This window comes from Coregonus clupeaformis, chromosome 10 (genome assembly GCF_020615455.1).
Source record: "Coregonus clupeaformis isolate EN_2021a chromosome 10, ASM2061545v1, whole genome shotgun sequence".
Classification (NCBI taxonomy): domain Eukaryota; kingdom Metazoa; phylum Chordata; class Actinopteri; order Salmoniformes; family Salmonidae; genus Coregonus; species Coregonus clupeaformis.
This window is the reverse complement of record NC_059201.1, coordinates 57,086,549-57,105,198: the sequence shown is the minus strand read 5'-3', so window position 1 is coordinate 57,105,198 and position 18,650 is coordinate 57,086,549. Positions and strand designations below refer to the sequence as shown.

The 18,650-nt window shown below is 41.2% G+C and overlaps 1 protein-coding gene across 3 annotated transcripts in view; it reads right to left on the bottom strand.

Annotated features, from left to right (window-relative positions):
- ppp4r1l (protein phosphatase 4, regulatory subunit 1-like) overlaps positions 1–18,650 on the bottom strand; it is a 56,731-nt gene that overhangs the window by 10,888 nt on the left and 27,193 nt on the right. For 2 of the 3 annotated variants that reach the window (XM_041888788.2, XM_041888790.2), the window contains 2 exons: positions 16,064–16,162; positions 7,597–7,782 (listed from right to left, as the gene is read on the bottom strand). In XM_041888788.2, coding sequence (XP_041744722.2) covers positions 7,597–7,782; positions 16,064–16,162 — 285 coding nt within the window. The remainder of the gene's footprint in view (positions 1–7,596; positions 7,783–16,063; positions 16,163–18,650) is intronic. The other variant, XM_041888789.2, reaches the window with a different exon arrangement.

Sequence of the window (18,650 nt, the reverse complement as noted above, 5' to 3'; positions counted from 1 at the left end):
AATGCTGAGTTGCATCCAAAGAACACCATACCTACTGTGAAGCATGGGGGTGGAAACATCATGCTTTGGGGCTGTTTTCTGCAAAGGGACCAGGACGACTGATCCGTGTAAAGGAAAGCATGAATGGGGCCATGTATCGTGAGATTTTGAGTGAAAACCTCCTTCCATCAGCAAGGGCATTGAAGATGAAACGTGGCTGGGTCTTTCAGCATGACAATGAACCCAAACACACCGCCCGGGCAACGAAGGAGTGGCTTCGTAAGAAGCATTTCAAGGTCCTGGAGTGGCCTAGCCAGTCTCCAGATCTCAACCCCATAGAAAATCTTTGGAGGGAGTTGAAAGTCCGTGTTGCCCAGCGACAGCCCCAAAACATCACTGCTCTAGAGGAGATCTGCATGGAGGAATGGGCCAAAATACCAGCAACAGTGTGTAAAAATCTTGTGAAGACTTACAGAAAACGTTTGACCTGTGTCATTGCCAACAAAGGGTATATAGCAGTATTGAGAAACTTTTGTTATTGACCAAATACTTATTTTCCACCATAATTTGCTAATAAATTCATTAAAAATCCTACAATGTGATTTTCTGGATTTTTTTCCCTCATTTTGTCTGTCATAGTTGACGTGTACCTATGATGAAAATTACAGGCCTCTCTCATCTTTTTAAGTGGGAGAACTTGCACAATTGGTGGCTGACTAAATACTTTTTTTCCCCACTGTATGGAATCATGTAGTAACCCAAAAAAAGTGTTAAACAAATCAAAATATATTTTCGATTCTTCAAAATAGCCACCCTTTGCCTTGATGACAGCTTTGCACACTCTTGGCATTCTCTCAACCAGCTTCACCTGGAATTGTCATCGTCTGACAATCACCGCCCTAGCTCTGCCACCTTTCACCACAGATGCGGAAGTGCGACATTGGCGGATGCAGTGGATTGCGTCAATGAACTATAGGGGGTTATAAAAAAAAGGTCCCATTCATTCAATGGGAAATATATAATTTATTATGATTAGAATAAAAATTATAAACAATCAAACAATGTATCACATTTTAAATAGTCAATTATCTCTCTCTCGCTCCCTCTCTCTCAAATGGGCTTGGAATACTACAGTTTGCAATGCTGCCTATGACACTTAATGTGATGTTGCTGTAATATCTGCATACAGTGCATTCGGAAAGAATTCAGACCCCTTGACCTTTTCCAAATTTTCTTACATTACAGCCCTATTCTAATATATATATATATATATATTATTTTTTTTATCTCAATCTACACACAATACCCCATAGTGACAAAGGGAAAACTGGTTTTTTATCAATTTTTGCAAATGTATTACAAATAAAAAATAGAAATACCTTATTTACATAAGTATCCAGACCCTTTGCTGTAAAACTCGAAATTGAGATCATGTGCATCCTGTTTCCATTGATCATCCTTGAGATGTTTCTACAACTTGATTGGAGTCCACCTGTGGTAAATTCATTTGGAAAGGCACACACACCTGTCTATACAAGGTCCCACAGTTGACAGTGCATGTCAGAGCAAAAACAAAGCCATGAGGTCGAAGGAATTGTCTGTAGAGCTCCGAGACAGGATCGTGTCGAGGCACAGATCTGGGGAAGGGTACCAACACATTTCTGCAGCATTTAAGGTCCCCAAGAACACAGTGGCCTCCATCATTCTTAAATTGAAGAAGTTTGGAACCACCAAGACTCTTCCTAGAGCTGTTCTCCTGGCCAAACTGAGAAACCGGGGGAGAAGGGCCTTGGTCAGGGAGGTGTCCAAGAACCCGATGGTCACTCTAATAGAGCTCTAGAGTTCCTCTGTGGAGATGGGAGAACCTTCCAGAAGGACAACCATTTCTGCAGCACTCCACCAATCAGGCCTTTATGATAGAGTGGCCAGACTGAAGCCACTCCTCAGTAAAAGGCACATGACAGCCCGCTTGGAGTTTGCCAAAAGGCACCTAAAGACTCTCAGACCATGAACACAGAACCATCCAACACAGGATTGGCTTTGGGACAAGTCTCTGAATGTCCTTGAGTGGCCCAGCCAGAGCCCGGACTTGAACCCGATCAAACATCTCTGGAGAGACCTGAAAATAGCTGTGCAGCGACGCTCCCCATTCAACCTGACAGAACTTGAGAGGATCTGCAGAGATTAATGGGAGAAACTCCCAAAATACAGGTGTGCCAAGCTTGTAGCGTCATACCCAAGAAGACTCAAGGCTGTAATCGCTGCCAAAGGTGCTTCAACAAAGTACTGAGTAAAGGGTCTGAATACTTATGTAAATGTGATATTTCCGCTTTATATTTTTAATACATTTGCAAACATTTCTAAAAGACTTGTGTTTGCTTTGTCATTATGGGGTATTGTGTGTAGATTGATAAGGATTTTTATTTATTTAATCAATTTTAGAATAAGGCTGTAACGTAACAAAATCTGGAAAAAGTCAAGGGGTCTGAATACTTTCCGAATGGACTATACAGTTGAAGTCGGAAGTTTACATACACTTAGGTTGTAGTCATTAAAACTTGTTTCTCAACCACTCCACAAATTTCTTGTTAACAAACTATCGTTTTGGCAAGTCGGTTAGGACATATACTTTGTGCATGACACAAGTAATTTTTCCAACAATTGTTTACAGACAGATTATTTCACTTATAATTCACTGTTTCACAATTCCAGTGGGTCAGACGTTTACATACACTAAGTTGACTGTGCCTTTAAACAGCTTGGAAAATTCCAGAAAATTATGTCATGGCTTTAAAAGCTTCTGATAGGCTAATTGACATAATTTGAGTCAATTGGAGGTGTACCTGTGGATGTATGTCAAGGCCTACCTTCAAACTCAGTGCCTCTTTGCTTGACATCATGGGAAAATCAAAAGAAATCTGCCAAGACCTCAGAAAAAAATGGTAGACCTCCACACGTCTGGTTCAACCTTGGGAGCAATTTCCAAACGCCTGAAGGTACCACGTTCATCTGTACAAACAATAGTACGCAAGTATAAACACCATGGGACCACGCAGCAGTCATACCGCTCAGGAAGGCGACGTGTTCTGCTTCCTAGAGATGAACGTACTTTGGTGCGAAAAGTGCAAATCAATCCCAGAACAACAGCAAAGGACCTTGTGAAGATGCTGGAGGAAACAGGTACAAAAGTATCTATATCCACAGTAAAACGAGTCCTATATCGACATAACCTGAAAGGCCGCTCAGCAAGGAAGAAGCCACTGCTCCAAAACCGCCATAAAAAAGCCAGACTACGGTTTGCAACTGCACATGGGGACAAATATCGTACTTTTTGGAGAAATGTCCTCTGGTCTGATGAAACAAAAATAGAACTGTTTGGCCATAATGACCATCGTTATGTTTGGATGAAAAAGGGAGCACTTGCAAGCCGAAGAACACCATCCAAACCGTGAAACACAGGGGTGGCAGCATCATGCTGTGGGGGTGCTTTGCTGCAGGAGGGACTGGTGCACTTCACAAAATAGATGGCATCATGAGGAAGGAAAATTATGTGGATATATTGAAGCAACATCTCAAGACATCAGTCAGGAAGTTAAAGCTTGGTCGCAAATGGGTCTTCCAAATGGACAATAATCCCAAGCATACTTCCAAAATTTTGGCAAAATGGCTTAAGGACAGCAAAGTCAAGGTATTGGAGTGGCCATCACAAAGGCCTGACCTCAATCCTATAGAACATTTGTGGGCAGAACTGAAAAAGTGTGTGCGAGCAAGGAGGCCTACAAACCTGACTCAGTTACACCAGCTCTGTCAGGAGGAAGGGCCAAAATTCACCCAATTTATTGTGGGAAGCTTGTGGAAGGCTACCTGAAACGTTTGACCCAAGTGAAACAATTTAAAGGCAATGCTACCAAATAATAATTGAGTGTATGTAAACTTCTGACCCACTGGGAATGTGATTAAATAAATAAAAGCTTAAATAAATCACTCTCTACTATTATTCTGACATTTCACATTCTTAAAATAAAGTGGTGATCCTAACTGACCTAAGACAGGGGATTTTTACTAGGATTAAATGTCAGGAATTGTGAAAAACTGAGTTTAAATGTATTTGGCTAAGGTGTATGTAAACTTCCGACTTCGTATATGGGATGTACAGTGGGGTGAACAAGTATTTGATACACTGGCAATTTTGCAGGTTTTCCTACTTACAAAGCATGTAGAGGTCTGTAATTTTTTATCATAGGTACACTTCAACTGTGAGAGACGGAATCTAAAACAAAAATCCAGAAAATCACATTGTATGATTTTTAAGTAATTAATTTGCATTTTATTGCATGACATAAGTATTTGATCACCTACCAACCAGTAAGAATTCCGGCTCTCACAGACCTGTTAGTTTTTCTTTAAGAAGCCCTCCTGTTCTCCACTCATTACCTGTATTAACTGCACCTGTTTGAACTCGTTACCTGTATAAAAGACACCTGTCCACACACTCAATCAAACAGACTCCAACCTCTCCACAATGGCCAAGACCAGTGAGCTGTGTAAGAACATCAGGGATAAAATTGTAGTCCTGCACAAGGCTGGGATGGGCTACAGGACAATAGGCAAGCAGCTTGGTGAGTTGGCAACAACTGTTGGCGCAATTATTAGAACATGGAAGAAGTTCAAGATGACGGTCAATCACCCTCGGTCTGGGGCTCCATGCAAGATCTCACCTTGTGGGGCATCAATGATCATGAGGAAGGTGAGGGATCAGCCCATAACTAAACGGCAGGACCTGGTCAAAGACCTGAAGAGAGCTGGGACCACATTCTCAAAGAAAACCATTAGTAACACACTACGCCGTCATGGATTAAAATCCTGCAGCGCACGCAAGGTCCCCCTGCTCAAGCCAGCGCATGTCCAGGCCCGTCTGAAGTTTGCCAATGACCATCTGGATGATCCAGAGGAGGAATGGGAGAAAGTCATGTGGTCTGATGAGACAAAAATTGAGCTTTTTGGTCTAAACTCCACTCGCCGTGTTTGGAGGAAGAAGAAGGATGAGTACAACCCCAAGAACACCATCCCAACCGTGAAGCATGGAGGTGGGAACATCATTCTTTGGGGATGCTTTTCTGCAAAGGGGACAGGACGACTGCACCGTATTGAGGGGAGGATGGATGGGGCCATGTATCGCGAGATCTTGGCCAACAACCTCCTTCCCTCAGTAAGAGCATTGAAGATGGGTCGTGGCTGGGTCTTCCAGCATGACAACAACCCGAAACACACAGCCAGGGCAACTAAGGAGTGGCTCCGTAAGAAGCATCTCAAGGTCCTGGAGTGGCCTAGCCAGTCTCCAGACCTGAACCCAATAGAAAATCTTTGGAGGGAGCTGAAAGTCCGTATTGCCCAGCGACAGCCCCAAAACCTGAAGGATCTGAAGGTCTGTATGGAGGAGTGGGCCAAAATCCCTGCTGCAGTGTGTGCAAACCTGGTCAAGACCTACAGGAAACGTATGATCTCTGTAATTGCAAACAAAGGTTTCTGTACCAAATATTAAGTTTTGCTTTTCTGATGTATCAAATACTTATGTCATGCAATAATGCAAATTAATTACTTACAAATCATACAATGTGATTTTCTGGATTTTTGTTTTAGATTCCGTCTCTCACAGTTGAAGTGTACCTATGATAAAAATTACAGACCTCTACATGCTTGTAAGTAGGAAAACCTGCAAAATCGGCAGTGTATCAAATACTTGTTCTCCCCACTGTATAGACATTATGGACAGTATGTTGATAGAATATGTAGAATACACAGACACACACTTCTCACTAAGTCTGAACTGTAACACAGAAGGCTACACTACTAGAATAATAACATAGCTTACTTCTAATGTTGGCCTACACTTGAGTTGGGTTACATTGTAATGTGAAGTTTGGTGTGGCAGGTAGCGTAGTGGGTAAGAGCGTTGTGCCAGTAACCGAAAGGTCGCTGGTTCTAATCTCCGAGCCGACTAGGTGAAAAATCTGTCGATGTGCCCTTAAGCAAGGCACTTAACCCTAATTGCTCCTGTAAATCGCTCTGGATAAGAGCGTCTGCTAAATGACTAAAATGTAAAATATTCTAGTGATGGGAGGATAAACTGCACCATTTCCAGCAAATAATTAGCCAAGACTGAGAATAGAGTGAGCTGCCTGCTAGCCACCTGCACAGCAAGATAGATGGGATACTTTTCAATTAATTGGTATTTAGCTATGTTCTTCTCAATTGTAGGGCACTGAATTCTGGTGGTTTACACTTGAAATAATAAAAACATTAATCACAAAATTGCCGTTGGCACAATACAGCCACCGCAGAGCAACGCTACCTCTCGCCCAGAGCGTTACCTCAGCCAATGGCGTCAAGGCAACAAACAATCCCTCACACAGCTAGCTAGCATCTCGTCATGAAAACGGGTGGCGACGTGAATTTGGACCAATCCCTGACAACCCATACAAAATGAAGCTACGAAGCTGTACTTTGCAACCTGCTATGTTTTCTTCGTGTCTCTGAAAACATCTGATTGATAGAAAGGAAAAAATGGTTTACCTTGTTTCAGTCCAAGGACATCTGATGACTGTAAAACACCCTCAGGACTTTCCCTACTTGTTGGCAATACAATGTCACATCACTCTTACTCTGGTAGATTGAGGAATACCAAATCGTAAAGAGCAAATATGAATACACCGATTTTGCGGGTTTCATAAAAAAGGATGTCCCACAGAATTGAACGTTCTTAGCTCGGCACTTGCTTTACATTTCGGCTCATATTGCGTAAATATCATAACGTACAGTACTGGGATTTTAAGATGTGGTTAACAACTTCCACATTCATGTTTTCAAATGATTTATGTATTTTGAGACCACATTATTGACATTTAGTGAAAATTGATTTGATCACTGCTGTTTGTCGTAGAATTCTCGCATAGCATCCATTGTTTGTTGAGTCACCTAACACCCTACCATAAGCATGCATAAAAACGTATTTACATGGAACACAAACTATTAATGAAAAAATGGATTAGAAAACAATGATTTTTTTATTGTTAAACGTGACTCTGTAAACTTATTGTGTTAGCTAGCTAGCTAGTGGGCAGGTTTGCTGGTGCTGCTGTTGGAAGTACAGGTACGTGCTGACGTATCATCATGCAGGCTACGTTTTCTACTGTGATTGTTCAATAACGAAGGCACCGCTTGAAAAATAGAGCAGAATCCTATTTTCTCACCATTGGCTGAGTGGTTTCCACAGGCACGAGCACCGCTAACCGCTCTGCCTGGATATAATTGCCCCCCCCCTGGATATAATTGCCCCCCCCATAGGCTTCATTGAATATGAATGGGCCACCCCGTCTGCTGTGTCAGCGCCTTTAGAACCCCAAGTTTCCTGGGTCATGTTCATTAGGGCACACAACTGAAAACTTGTAAAAACCGTTTCGCAACAGAAAATGAAAATGATTGTTTCTTATTGAACAATAACAAATTGTCCCTCCTGGTTTCAGTCCGTTTTGGTGCCTAATGAACACAACCCAGGTCAGGGCCCCACCTGTATAGCTCAAAATAAAAGATTTGTGAGTGCCCCAAAAAAGTACACACCTGTACGTCGGTGGCGAGGGTCTCGTAGGTGTCCTTGAGGCAGTGCCAGTTCTGTTGGCCCAGGGTGAGGGCTACGCCGGGCAGGCTGAACGCACAGTGCTTGGCAATCTCTGTGTCCACCGTCTGGGCTCGTGCCGGGTCCGTCATGGAAAGGTACTGGTCCAGCAGCTGCTGTGGAATCACATTCTGGAGAGGAAGGGGGGGACAAGAGTAAGAGGAGTGGTTAAAACCTGACACTATCATAGCCATGGCAGCAGCAGCGGTCAGTAGAACATATGTTAGAGGGCTGGTTTGGCTGCTGGAGTTTCCAAAATTCAACATGTCAAAACTTTGCTAAAGACTTGAGACGAGACGGTCCGTTTAGCCAATCAGAGAACAGTGCGCGAAAGTTACGTGTTTAAGTCAAGCTGACAGTCAACTATCTATTTCTGAGGAGCTTTTTATTTTTTTAAATAACACATACAGTTCCAGTCATAAGTTTGGACACAACTACCCAGGGTTTTTCTTTATTTTTACTATTTTCTACATTGTAGAATAATAGAAAAGACATCAAAACTATGAAATAACACATATGGAATCATGTAGTAACCAACAAAGTGTTAAACAAATAAAAATATATTTTATATTTGAGATTCTTCAAATAGCCACCTTTGCCTTTATGACAGCTTTGCACACTCTTGGCATTCTCTCAACCAGCTTCACCTGGAATGCTTTTCCAGCAGTCTTGAAGGAGTTCCCACATATGCTGAGCACTTGTTGGCTGCTTTTCCTTCACTCTGCCGTCCGACTCATCCCAAACAATCTCAATTGGGTTGAGGTCGGGGGATTATGGAGGCCAGGTCATCTGATGCAGCACTCCTCCATCACTCTCTTTCTTGGTAAAATAGCCCTTACACAGCCTGGAGGTGTGTTGGGTCATTGTCCTTTTGAAAAACAAATGATAGTCCCACTAAGCCCAAACCAGATGGGATGGCGTATCGCTGTAGATGTCTGTGGTAGCCACGCTGGTTAAGTGTGCCTTGAATTCTAAATAAATCACAGACAGTGTCACCAGCAAAGCCCCCCCACACCATAACACCACCTCCTCCAAGCTTTTAACCTTTAAGGCACACCTGTTAATTAAAATGCATTCCAGGTGACTACCTCATGAAGCTGGTTGAGAGAAGGCCAAGTGTGCAAAGCTGTCATCAAGGCAAAGGGTGGCTATTTGAAGAATTTCAAAATGTAAAATATATTTAGATTTGTTTAACACTTTTTTGGTTACTACATGATTCCATATGTGTTATCTCATAGTTTTGATGTCTTTACTATTATTCTACAATGTAAGAAATAGTTTTAAAAAATTAAGACAAACCCTGGAATGAGTAGGTGTCCAAACTTTTGACTGGTAGTGTACATAAAACAATAGAACAATTTTAAACTCACCCCACACCCCTTGTCTTTTCCACACTTTGTTGTGTTACAAAGTGGGATTAAAATGAATATAATTGTAATTTTGTCAACAATCGACACAAAATAAAAAACTAATATATCTTCATTAGATAAGTATTCAAACGCCTTAGTCAATACATGTTCGAATCACCTTTGGCAGCGATTACAGCCGTGAGTCTTTCTGGGTAAAGGCGTCAGTATGCTTCAGTTCGGCTGGTGCCTAGCTGAACGAGTGTGCTCGCATACTCCCTTAAAAGACCTTTGCTTGAAAAACGAGAAAAAAAAGCGTCAATAGTACGGTTTGTCCATTTTGAAACACCATAGCCAGTTTACACTTCCTCAAAATAGTCAGAGTTAATCTAAGATAACTCAAGAAATCTGACATAAATTGACGTTTTTGGCCAAGAGATCTTAGTCGTGCAATTTTACATTTAAGTAAGATGTATGGTGCAGTATTTGTGTACGAAAAAATGTGCATGAAAACGAGTCTTCTCTCGTTGAATGACAAAGACGTTATTGAAGAATCCCTACTGTTGACCAATCACTGACGAAGGGGCGTAGACTTCGGCTCCGAACTTCGGCTTGCCTCCAGAAAATGTTTTGTGTGCCCGAACAGCCAAAAGAAAACTTGCAGAAGTCAAAAATGAACAAAAACATCACAAAATGTTGTCATAATATATGCACAAACTCTAACTAACTGTTTCGGAAACAGGTGGACGCCTTTAGTATCTAACAGCTTTGCACAATATTTGCAATTATTATTAAAATAATTCTTCAAGCTCAGTCAAGTAGGTTGTTGGCCATTGCTAGACAGCCATTTTCAAGTCGTGCCATAGATTTTCAAGCTGATTTAAGTCAAAACTGTAACTAGGCCACATACAGTGGGGAGAACAAGTATTTGAAACACTGCCGATTTTGCAGGTTTTCCTACTTACAAATCATGTAGAGGTCTGTCATTTTTATCATAGGTATACTTCAACTGCGAGAGACGGAATCTAAAACAAAAATCCAGAAAATCACATTGTATGATTTTTAAGTAATTAATTGGCATTTTATTGCATGACATAAGTATTTGATCACCTACCAACCAGTAAGAATTCCGGCTCTCACAGACCTGTTAGTTTTTCTTTAAGAAGCCCTCCTGTTCTCCACTCATTACCTGTATTAACTGCACCTGTTTGAACTCGTTACCTGTATAAAAGACACCTGTCCACACACTCAATCAAACAGACTCCAACCTCTCCACAATGGCCAAGACCAGAGCGCTGCGTAAGGACATCAGGGTTAAAATTGTAGACCTGCACAAGGCTGGGATGGGCTCCAGGACAATAGGCAAGCAGCTTGGTGAGAAGGCAACAACTATTGGCGCAATTATTAGAAAATGGAAGAAGTTCAAGATGACGGTCAATCACCCTCAGTCTGGGGCTCCATGCAAGTTCTCACCTCGTGGGGCATCAATGATCATGAGGAAGGTGAGGGATCAGCCCAGAACTACACAGCAGGACCTGGTCAATGACCTGAAGAGAGCTGGGACCACAGTCTCAAAGAAAACCATTAGTAACACACTATGCCGTCATGGATTAAAATCCTGCAGCGCACGCAAGGTCCCCCTGCTCAAGCCAGCGCTTGTCCAGGCCCGTCTGAAGTTTGCCAATGACCATCTGGATGATCCAGAGGAGGAATGGGAGAAGGTAATGTGGTCTGATGAGACAAAAATAGAGCTTTTTGGTTTAAACTCCACTCGCCGTGTTTGGAGGAAGAAGATGGATGAGTACAACCCCAAGAACACCATCCCAACCGTGAAGCATGGAGGTGGAAAAATCATTCTTTGGGGATGCTTTTCTGCAAAGGGGACAGGACGACTGCACCGTATTGAGGGGAGGATGGAAGGGGCCATGTACCGCGAGATCTTGGCCAAAAACCTCCTTTCCTCAGTAAGAGCATTGAAGATGGGTCGTGGCTGGGTCTTCCAGCATGACAACGACCCGAAACACACAGCCAGGGCAACTAAGAAGCATCTCAAGGTCCTGGAGTGGCCTAGCCAGTCTCCAGACCTGAACCCAATATAACATCTTTGGAGGGAGCTGAAAGTCCGTATTGCCCAGCGACAGCCCCGAAACCTGAAGGATCTGGAGAAGGTCTGTATGGAGGAGTGGGCCAAAATCCCTGCTGCAGTGTGTGCAAACCTGGTCAAGACCTACAGGAAACGTATGATCTCTGTAATTGCAAACAAAGGTTTCTTTACCAAATATTAAGTTCTGCTTTTCTGATGTATCAAATACTTATGTCATGCAATAAAAAGCAAATTAATTACTTAAAAATCATACAATGTGATTTTCTGCCACCACCATGATTGAAAATATGAAGAGCGGTATTCAATGATGTGTTGTGTTGGATTTTCCCCAAACATAACGCTTTGTATTCAGGACAAAAAGTTAATTTCTTTGGCTTGTTGTAAACAGGATGCATGTTTTGGAATATATTTTATTCTGTACAGGCTCATTTTTGTTAGTTTTGTGGAGTAACTACAATATTGATCCATCCTCAGTTTTCTCCTATCACAGCCATTAAAAACTCTAGCTGTTTTAATGTCACCATTGTGTCACCAAGGTGAAATCCCTGAGCGGTTTCCTTCCTCTCCGGCAACTGAGTTAGGAAGGGCGCCTGTATCTATGTAATGACTGGGTGTATTGATACACCATCCAAAGTGTAAGAAATACAGTATCTGCACCATGCTGAAAGGGATATTCAATGTCTGTTTTATTACCATCTACCAATAGGTGCCCTTCTTTGCGAACCATTGGAAAACCTACCTGGGGTTGAATCTGTGCTTGAAATTCACTGCTCGAATGAGGGACCTTACAGATAATTGTATGTGTAGGGTGCAGAGATTGGGTAGTCATTTAAAAATCATGTTAATCCTTAAGAGTCTAAGCCGGGCTTGGGTTCTACTAAGCTAACATATGGAATTGTTTTAAAATAGCTATTTGATTTTGAATTTTAGGACCCCTTTACGTATCGAAAAAATATATATACAAAATATATTTGATGAAACATTGAATTTGGCCTTACTGCTATTAGCTCATAGAAATGCATTGAATAACAGATTCATACACCTGGAAAAACAGATAGTCAAAAAATACATCAAAGGGAAGTTTGTTTTAAAGTGTCTGGGCCCGGTTGCATAAAACATATTGTGTTTCCCTTAAGGGTTTACCTTAAGGCTGCGTTTCCCAAACTCGATCCTCGGGACCCCAAGGGGTACACATTTAGATTTTAGCCCCAACACTACACTGCTGATTCAAATTATCAAAGCTTGATGATTATTTGAATCAACCGTGTAGTACTAGGGCAAAAAACTAAACGTGCACCCCTTGGTGTCCCGAGGACCGAGTTTGAGAAACCCTGCCTTAAGGAATAATTTCCCCTTACACAAGGGAATTGTTTAAGGGTGTTGCATAGAGCCCCTCAAACATTACCTTAGGGAAGGGCATAATTTAAGGGTTTTACGGTAGTTTAAAGGCATGTATGGCAGAAAGAGTCTCTGGTTAGCATAGAGACGACATGATTTACTGAATGAATGTATCAAAGAGATCACATTTATTTTGAAAGGAAAATATACTTTAGATGTTTTATGCAACCGGGCCCTGTCCTATATCAGATATATGAGTAAGATCAGGAATTGTTTAGGTTTTTTTGGACCCATATTTAACAAAAAATGTTTGCACTAAACTACTTCCATATACAGTTGAAGTCGGTACATACACCTTAGCCAAATACATTTAAACTCAGTTATTCACAATTCCTGACATTTAATCCTAGTACCCTCTGTAGTGGGTTCGATCCCCGGGACCACCCATACACAAAAATGTATGCACGCATGACTAAGTCGCTTTGGATAAAAGCGTCTGCTAAATGGCATATTATTTTATTATTTACAAATTCCCTGTCTTAGGTCAGTTAGGATCACCACTTTATTTTAAGAATGTGAAATGTCAGAATGATAGTAAAGCGAATGATTTATTTCAGCTTTTATTTCTTTCATCACATTCCCAGTGGGTCAGAAGTTTACATACACTCAATTATTATTTGGTAGCATTGCCTTTAAATTGTTTAACTTGGGTCAAACGTTTCAGGTAGCCTTCCACAAGCTTCCCACAATAAATTGGGTGAATTTTGGCCCTTCCTCCTGACAGAGCTGGTGTAACTGAGTCAGGTTTGTAGGCCTCCTTGCTCGCACACACTTTTTCAGTTCTGCCCACAAATGTTCTATAGGATTGAGGTCAGGCCTTTGTGATGGCCACTCCAATACCTTGACTTTGCTGTCCTTAAGCCATTTTGCCACAACTTTGGAAGTATGCTTGGGATTATTGTCCATTTGGAAGACCCATTTGCGACCAAGCTTTAAACTTCCTGACTGATGTCTTGAGATGTTGCTTCAATATATCCACATAATTTCCCTTCCTCATGATGCCATTTATTTTGTGAAGTGCACCAGTCCCTCCTGCAGCAAAGCACCCCCACAGCATGATGCTGCCACCCCCGTGCTTCACGGTTGGGATGGTATTCTTTGGCTTGCAAGCCTTCCCCTTTTTCCTCCAAACACAACGATGGTCATTATGGCCAAAAGGTTATATTTTTGTTTCATCATACCAGAGGACATTTCTCCAAAAAGTACGATCTTTGTCCCCATGTACAGTTGCAAACCATAGTCTGGCTCTTTTATAGCGGTTTTGGAGCAGTGGCTTCTTCCTTGCTGAGCGGCCTTTCAGATTATGTTGATATAGGACTCGTTTTACTGTGGATATTGATACTTTTGTACCGGTTTCCTCCAGCATCTTCACAAGGTCCTTTGCTGTTGTTCTGGATTGATTTGCTCTTTTCGCACCAAAGTACGTTCATCTCTAGGAGACAGAAAGCGTCTCCTTCCTGAGCGGTATGACGGCTGTGTGGTCCCATGGTGTTTATACTTGCGTACTATTGTTTGTACAGATGAACGTGGTACCTTCAGGCGTTTGGAAATTGCTCCCAAAGATGAACCAGATTTGTGGAGGTCTACAATTTGTTTTCTGAGGTCTTGGCTGATTTATTTAGATTTTCCCACGATGTCAAGCAAAGAGGCACTGCGTTTGAAGGTAGGCCTTGAAATACATCCACAGGTAGACCTACAACTGACTCAAATGATGTCAATTAGCCTATCAGAAGGTTCTAAAGCCATGACATCTTTTTCTGGAATTTTCCAAGCTGTTTAAAGGCACAGTCAACTTAGTGGATGTAAACTTCTGACCCACTGGAATTGTGATACAGTGAATTATAAGTGAAATAATCTGTCTGTAAACAATTGTTGGAAAAATTACTTGTGTCATGCACAAAGTAGATGTCCTAACCGACTTGCCAAAATGATAATTTGTTAACAAGAAATGTGTGGAGTGGTTGAAAAACGAGTTTTAATGACTCCAACCTAAGTGTATGTAAACTTCCGACTTCAACTGTATACAGTACCAGTGAAAAGTCTGGACACCCCTACTCATATTCAAGGGTTTTTCTTTATTTTTTATACTATTATCTACATTGTAGAATAATAATGAAGATATCAAAACTATGAAATAACACATACGGAATCATGTACTAACCAAAAAAGTGTTAAACAAATAAAAATATATTTTATATTTGAGATTCTTCAAAGTAGCCACCCTTTGCCTTGATGACAGCTTTTCACACTCTTGGCATTCTCTCAACCAGCTTCATGAGGTAGTCATCTGGAATGCATTTAAATTAATAGGTGTGCCTTCTTAAAAGTTAAATTTGTGGAATATATTTCCAGAGTTCAAGTAACAGACATCTCAACATCAACTGTTCAGAGGACACTGCGTGAATCAGACCTTCATGGTCAAATTGCTGCAAAGAAGCCACTACTAAAGGACACCAATAAGAAGAAGAGACGTGCTTGGGCCAAGAAACACGAGCAATGGACATTAGACCGATGGAAATCTGTCCTTTGGTCTGATGAGTCCAAATTTGAGATTTTTGGTTCCAACCGCCGTGTCTTTGTGATACACAGAGTAGGTAAACGGATCATCTCTGCATGTGTGGTTCCCACCGTGACGCATGGAGGAGGAGGAGGTGTGATGGTGCTTTGCTGGTGACACTGTTGGTGATTTATTTAGAATTCAAGGCACGCTTAACCAGCATGGCTACCACAGCATTCTGCAGCGATACGCCATCCCATCTGGTTTCTCAACAGGACAATGACCCAACACCTCCAGGCTGTGTAAGGGCTATTTGACCAAGAAGGAGAGTGATGGTGTGCTGCATCAGATAACCTGGCCTCCAGAAGTACCCATTATTTAGATCTGGGGTTCCTATGCATAACTTTCACCAAAATTAAAATAGTCCAGGCATTTATATATAAATTCTAGTCATACTTTATCAAAGGCTTTTTCAAAATCTGCTATGAAGACCATGCCTGGTTTCTTCTATGTTTCATAGCCTAGCTTGATGATCCTCTCTTCAGCTCCTCTAGACACTGGGGTTGTGAGCAGGAGGCTGGTGATGTGTTTCTAGTGAGCAAGCCAGTGGTTGCATTTATTTAATGAAACCTGTTTGCTAAACACCTTGCTAAAAGTAGCTTTTTAAAAACCTGCATAAATATATACATTGCGCTTCCACGTGACAATGGAACCGGGCTGAACCACACTTCTCTAGTCAGTTGTTCTACAACTAAACATTTTAAAACCTTGGTCTCGTATTGTCTCTCCTTATGTCAGCTGTTAGATCTGTACCGAGCATAAGCTTCTCCATTGAGCATGCATTTTAGTCCAGTCTAAATCTGGTATCGGAAAACCGGCCATAGATCTTGTCAATCGCAATTCATTGGACATTGGATAGTTTTAACTATTCTCAGACAAAACGTATGGCAGCTTAAAGGTGTTCCCCAGACTTGACTGAATCACACGTTCATAAATGTCCCCTCTACGTTCGTACAGTATGTAAAGTAGCAAGGCTTGTTAGAAAGTCAGTGTTTGGCAGAACTGACCTGGACCTTGGACTTCTCCTCCTCCTCCTCCTCACACACCTGGTTGGGAGCAGAGTCCTCCTTCCCCTCTTCCTCCACACTCTCGATCAGCTCCGACTCCTGACCAACACAGGGAGGATACACAGTTACAGACATATCAGCCAGCTAGCACACATACAAACATACCAGTCAGCGAGCAAACAAACCACAAACAGTCAGCTAGAAGAGATACAGTGCTATGAAAAAGTATTTGCCCCCTTTCTAATTTTCTCTACTTTTGCATATTTGTGATACTGAATGTTATCAGATCTTCAACCAAAACCTAATATTAGATAAAGGGAACATAAGTGAACAAATAACACAACAATTATATATTTATTTCATAAACAAAGTTATGCAACACCCAATTCCCCTGTGTGAAAAAGTAATTGCCCCCTTACACTCAATAACTGGTTCTGCCACCTTTAGCTGCAATGACTCCAACCAAATGCTTCCTGTAGTTGTTGATCAGTCTCTCACGTCACTGTGGAGGAATTTTGGCCCAGTCTTCCATGCAGAACTGCTTTAACTCAGTGACGTGAGGGTTTTCAAGCATGAACTGCTCGTTTCAAGTCCTGCCACAACATCTCAATTGGGATTAGTTCTGGACTTTGACTAGGCCATTCCAAAACATCAAATGTGTTGCTTTTTAGCAATTTTCATGTAGACTTGATTGTGTGTTTTGGATCATTGTCTTGCTGCATGACCCAGCTGCGCTTCAGCTTCAGCTCACAGACGGATGGTCTGACATTCTCCTGTAGAACTTTTTCACACAGGGGAATTGCATGTTGCATAACTTTGTTTATGAAATAAATATGTAATTGTTGTGTTATTTGTTCACTTATGTTACCTTTATTTAATATTAGGTTTTGGTTGAAGATCTGATAACATTCAGTATCACAAATATGCAAAAGTGGAAAGGGGGCAAAAAATTAGAAAGGGGGCAAATACTTTTTCATAGCACTGTACACCCATATATGGAGATGCAGTGCCTTCAGAAAGTATTCACACGCCTCGACTTTTTCCACTTTGTTGTGTTACAGCCTGAATTTAAAAAGATAATTGTGTCACTGGCCTAAACACAATACCCCATAATGTCCAAGTGGAAGGATGTTTTTAGACATTTTTACAAATGAAAAGCTAAATTGCCTTGAGTCAATAAGTATTAAATCCCTTTGTTATTGCAAGACTAAATAAGTTAAGGTGTAAAAATGTGCTTAAGAAGTCACATAATAAGTTGCATGGAGTCACTATGTATGCAATAGTGTTTAACATTAATTCTGAATGACTACCTCATCTCTGTACCTCACACAATTATCTGTAAGGTCCTTCAATCGAGCAGTGAATTTCAAACACTGATGCAACCACAATGACCAGGGATGTTATCCAATGCCTCGCAAAGAAGGGCACCTATTGGTAAATGGGTAAAAAAAAAAAAATTGACATTGAAAATCTCTTTGAGCATTGTGAAGTTATTAATTACACTTTGGATGGTGTATCAATAAACCCAGTTACTACAAAGATACAAGCGTCCTTCCTAACTCAGTTGCCGGAGAGGAAGGAAACCACTCAGGGATTTCACCATGAGGCAAATGGTGACATTACAACAGTTACAGCGATAAATGGATGGATCAACAACATTGTAGTTCCTCCACAATACTAACCTAAATGAAAGAGTGAAAACAAGGAAGCCCGTAAAGAATAACAATATTCCAAAACATGCATCATGTTTGCAACAAGGCACTAAAATAAAACTGCTAAAATTGTGGGAAAGAAATTAACTTTATGTCCTGAATAGAAAGCGTTATGTTTGGGGCAAATCCAACACAACACATAACGGAGTACCACTCTTCATATTTTCAAGCATGGTGGTGGTTGCATCATTTTATAGGTATGCTTGTCAGTGTCATATTTTGGATAAAAATATTACTGGAAAGAACCAAGCACAGGCAAAAATCATAGAGGAAAACCTGGTTAAGTCTGCTTCCCAACAGACACTGGGAGACAAATTCACCTTTCAGCAGGACAATAACCTAAAACACAAGGCCGAATATACACTGGAGTTGCTTACGACATTGAATGTTCCTGAGTGTTTTGACTTACAGTACCAGTCAAAAGTTTGGACACACCTACTCAGTCTAGAACTTTTCTTTATTTTTACTATTTTCTACATTGTAGAATAATAATGAAGACATCAAAACTATGAAATCACACATATGAAATCATCTATTAACCAAAAAAGTGTTAAACAAATCTGAATAGATTTTAGATTTTAGATTCTTCAAAGCAGCCACCCTTTGCCTTGATGACAGCTTTGCACACTCAGACCATGAGAAACAAGATTCAGCCATTTGCTATTAGACTCCAAATGTATATCAGATGCATCCTGTTTCCATTGATCATCCTTGAGATGTTTCTACAACTTGATTGAAGTCCACCTGTGGTAAATTCAATTGATTGGACATGATTTGGAAAGGCACACACCTGTCTATATAAGGTCCCACAGTTGACAGTGCATGTCAGAGCAAAAACCAAGCCATGAGGTCGAAGGAATTGTCCGTAGAGCTCC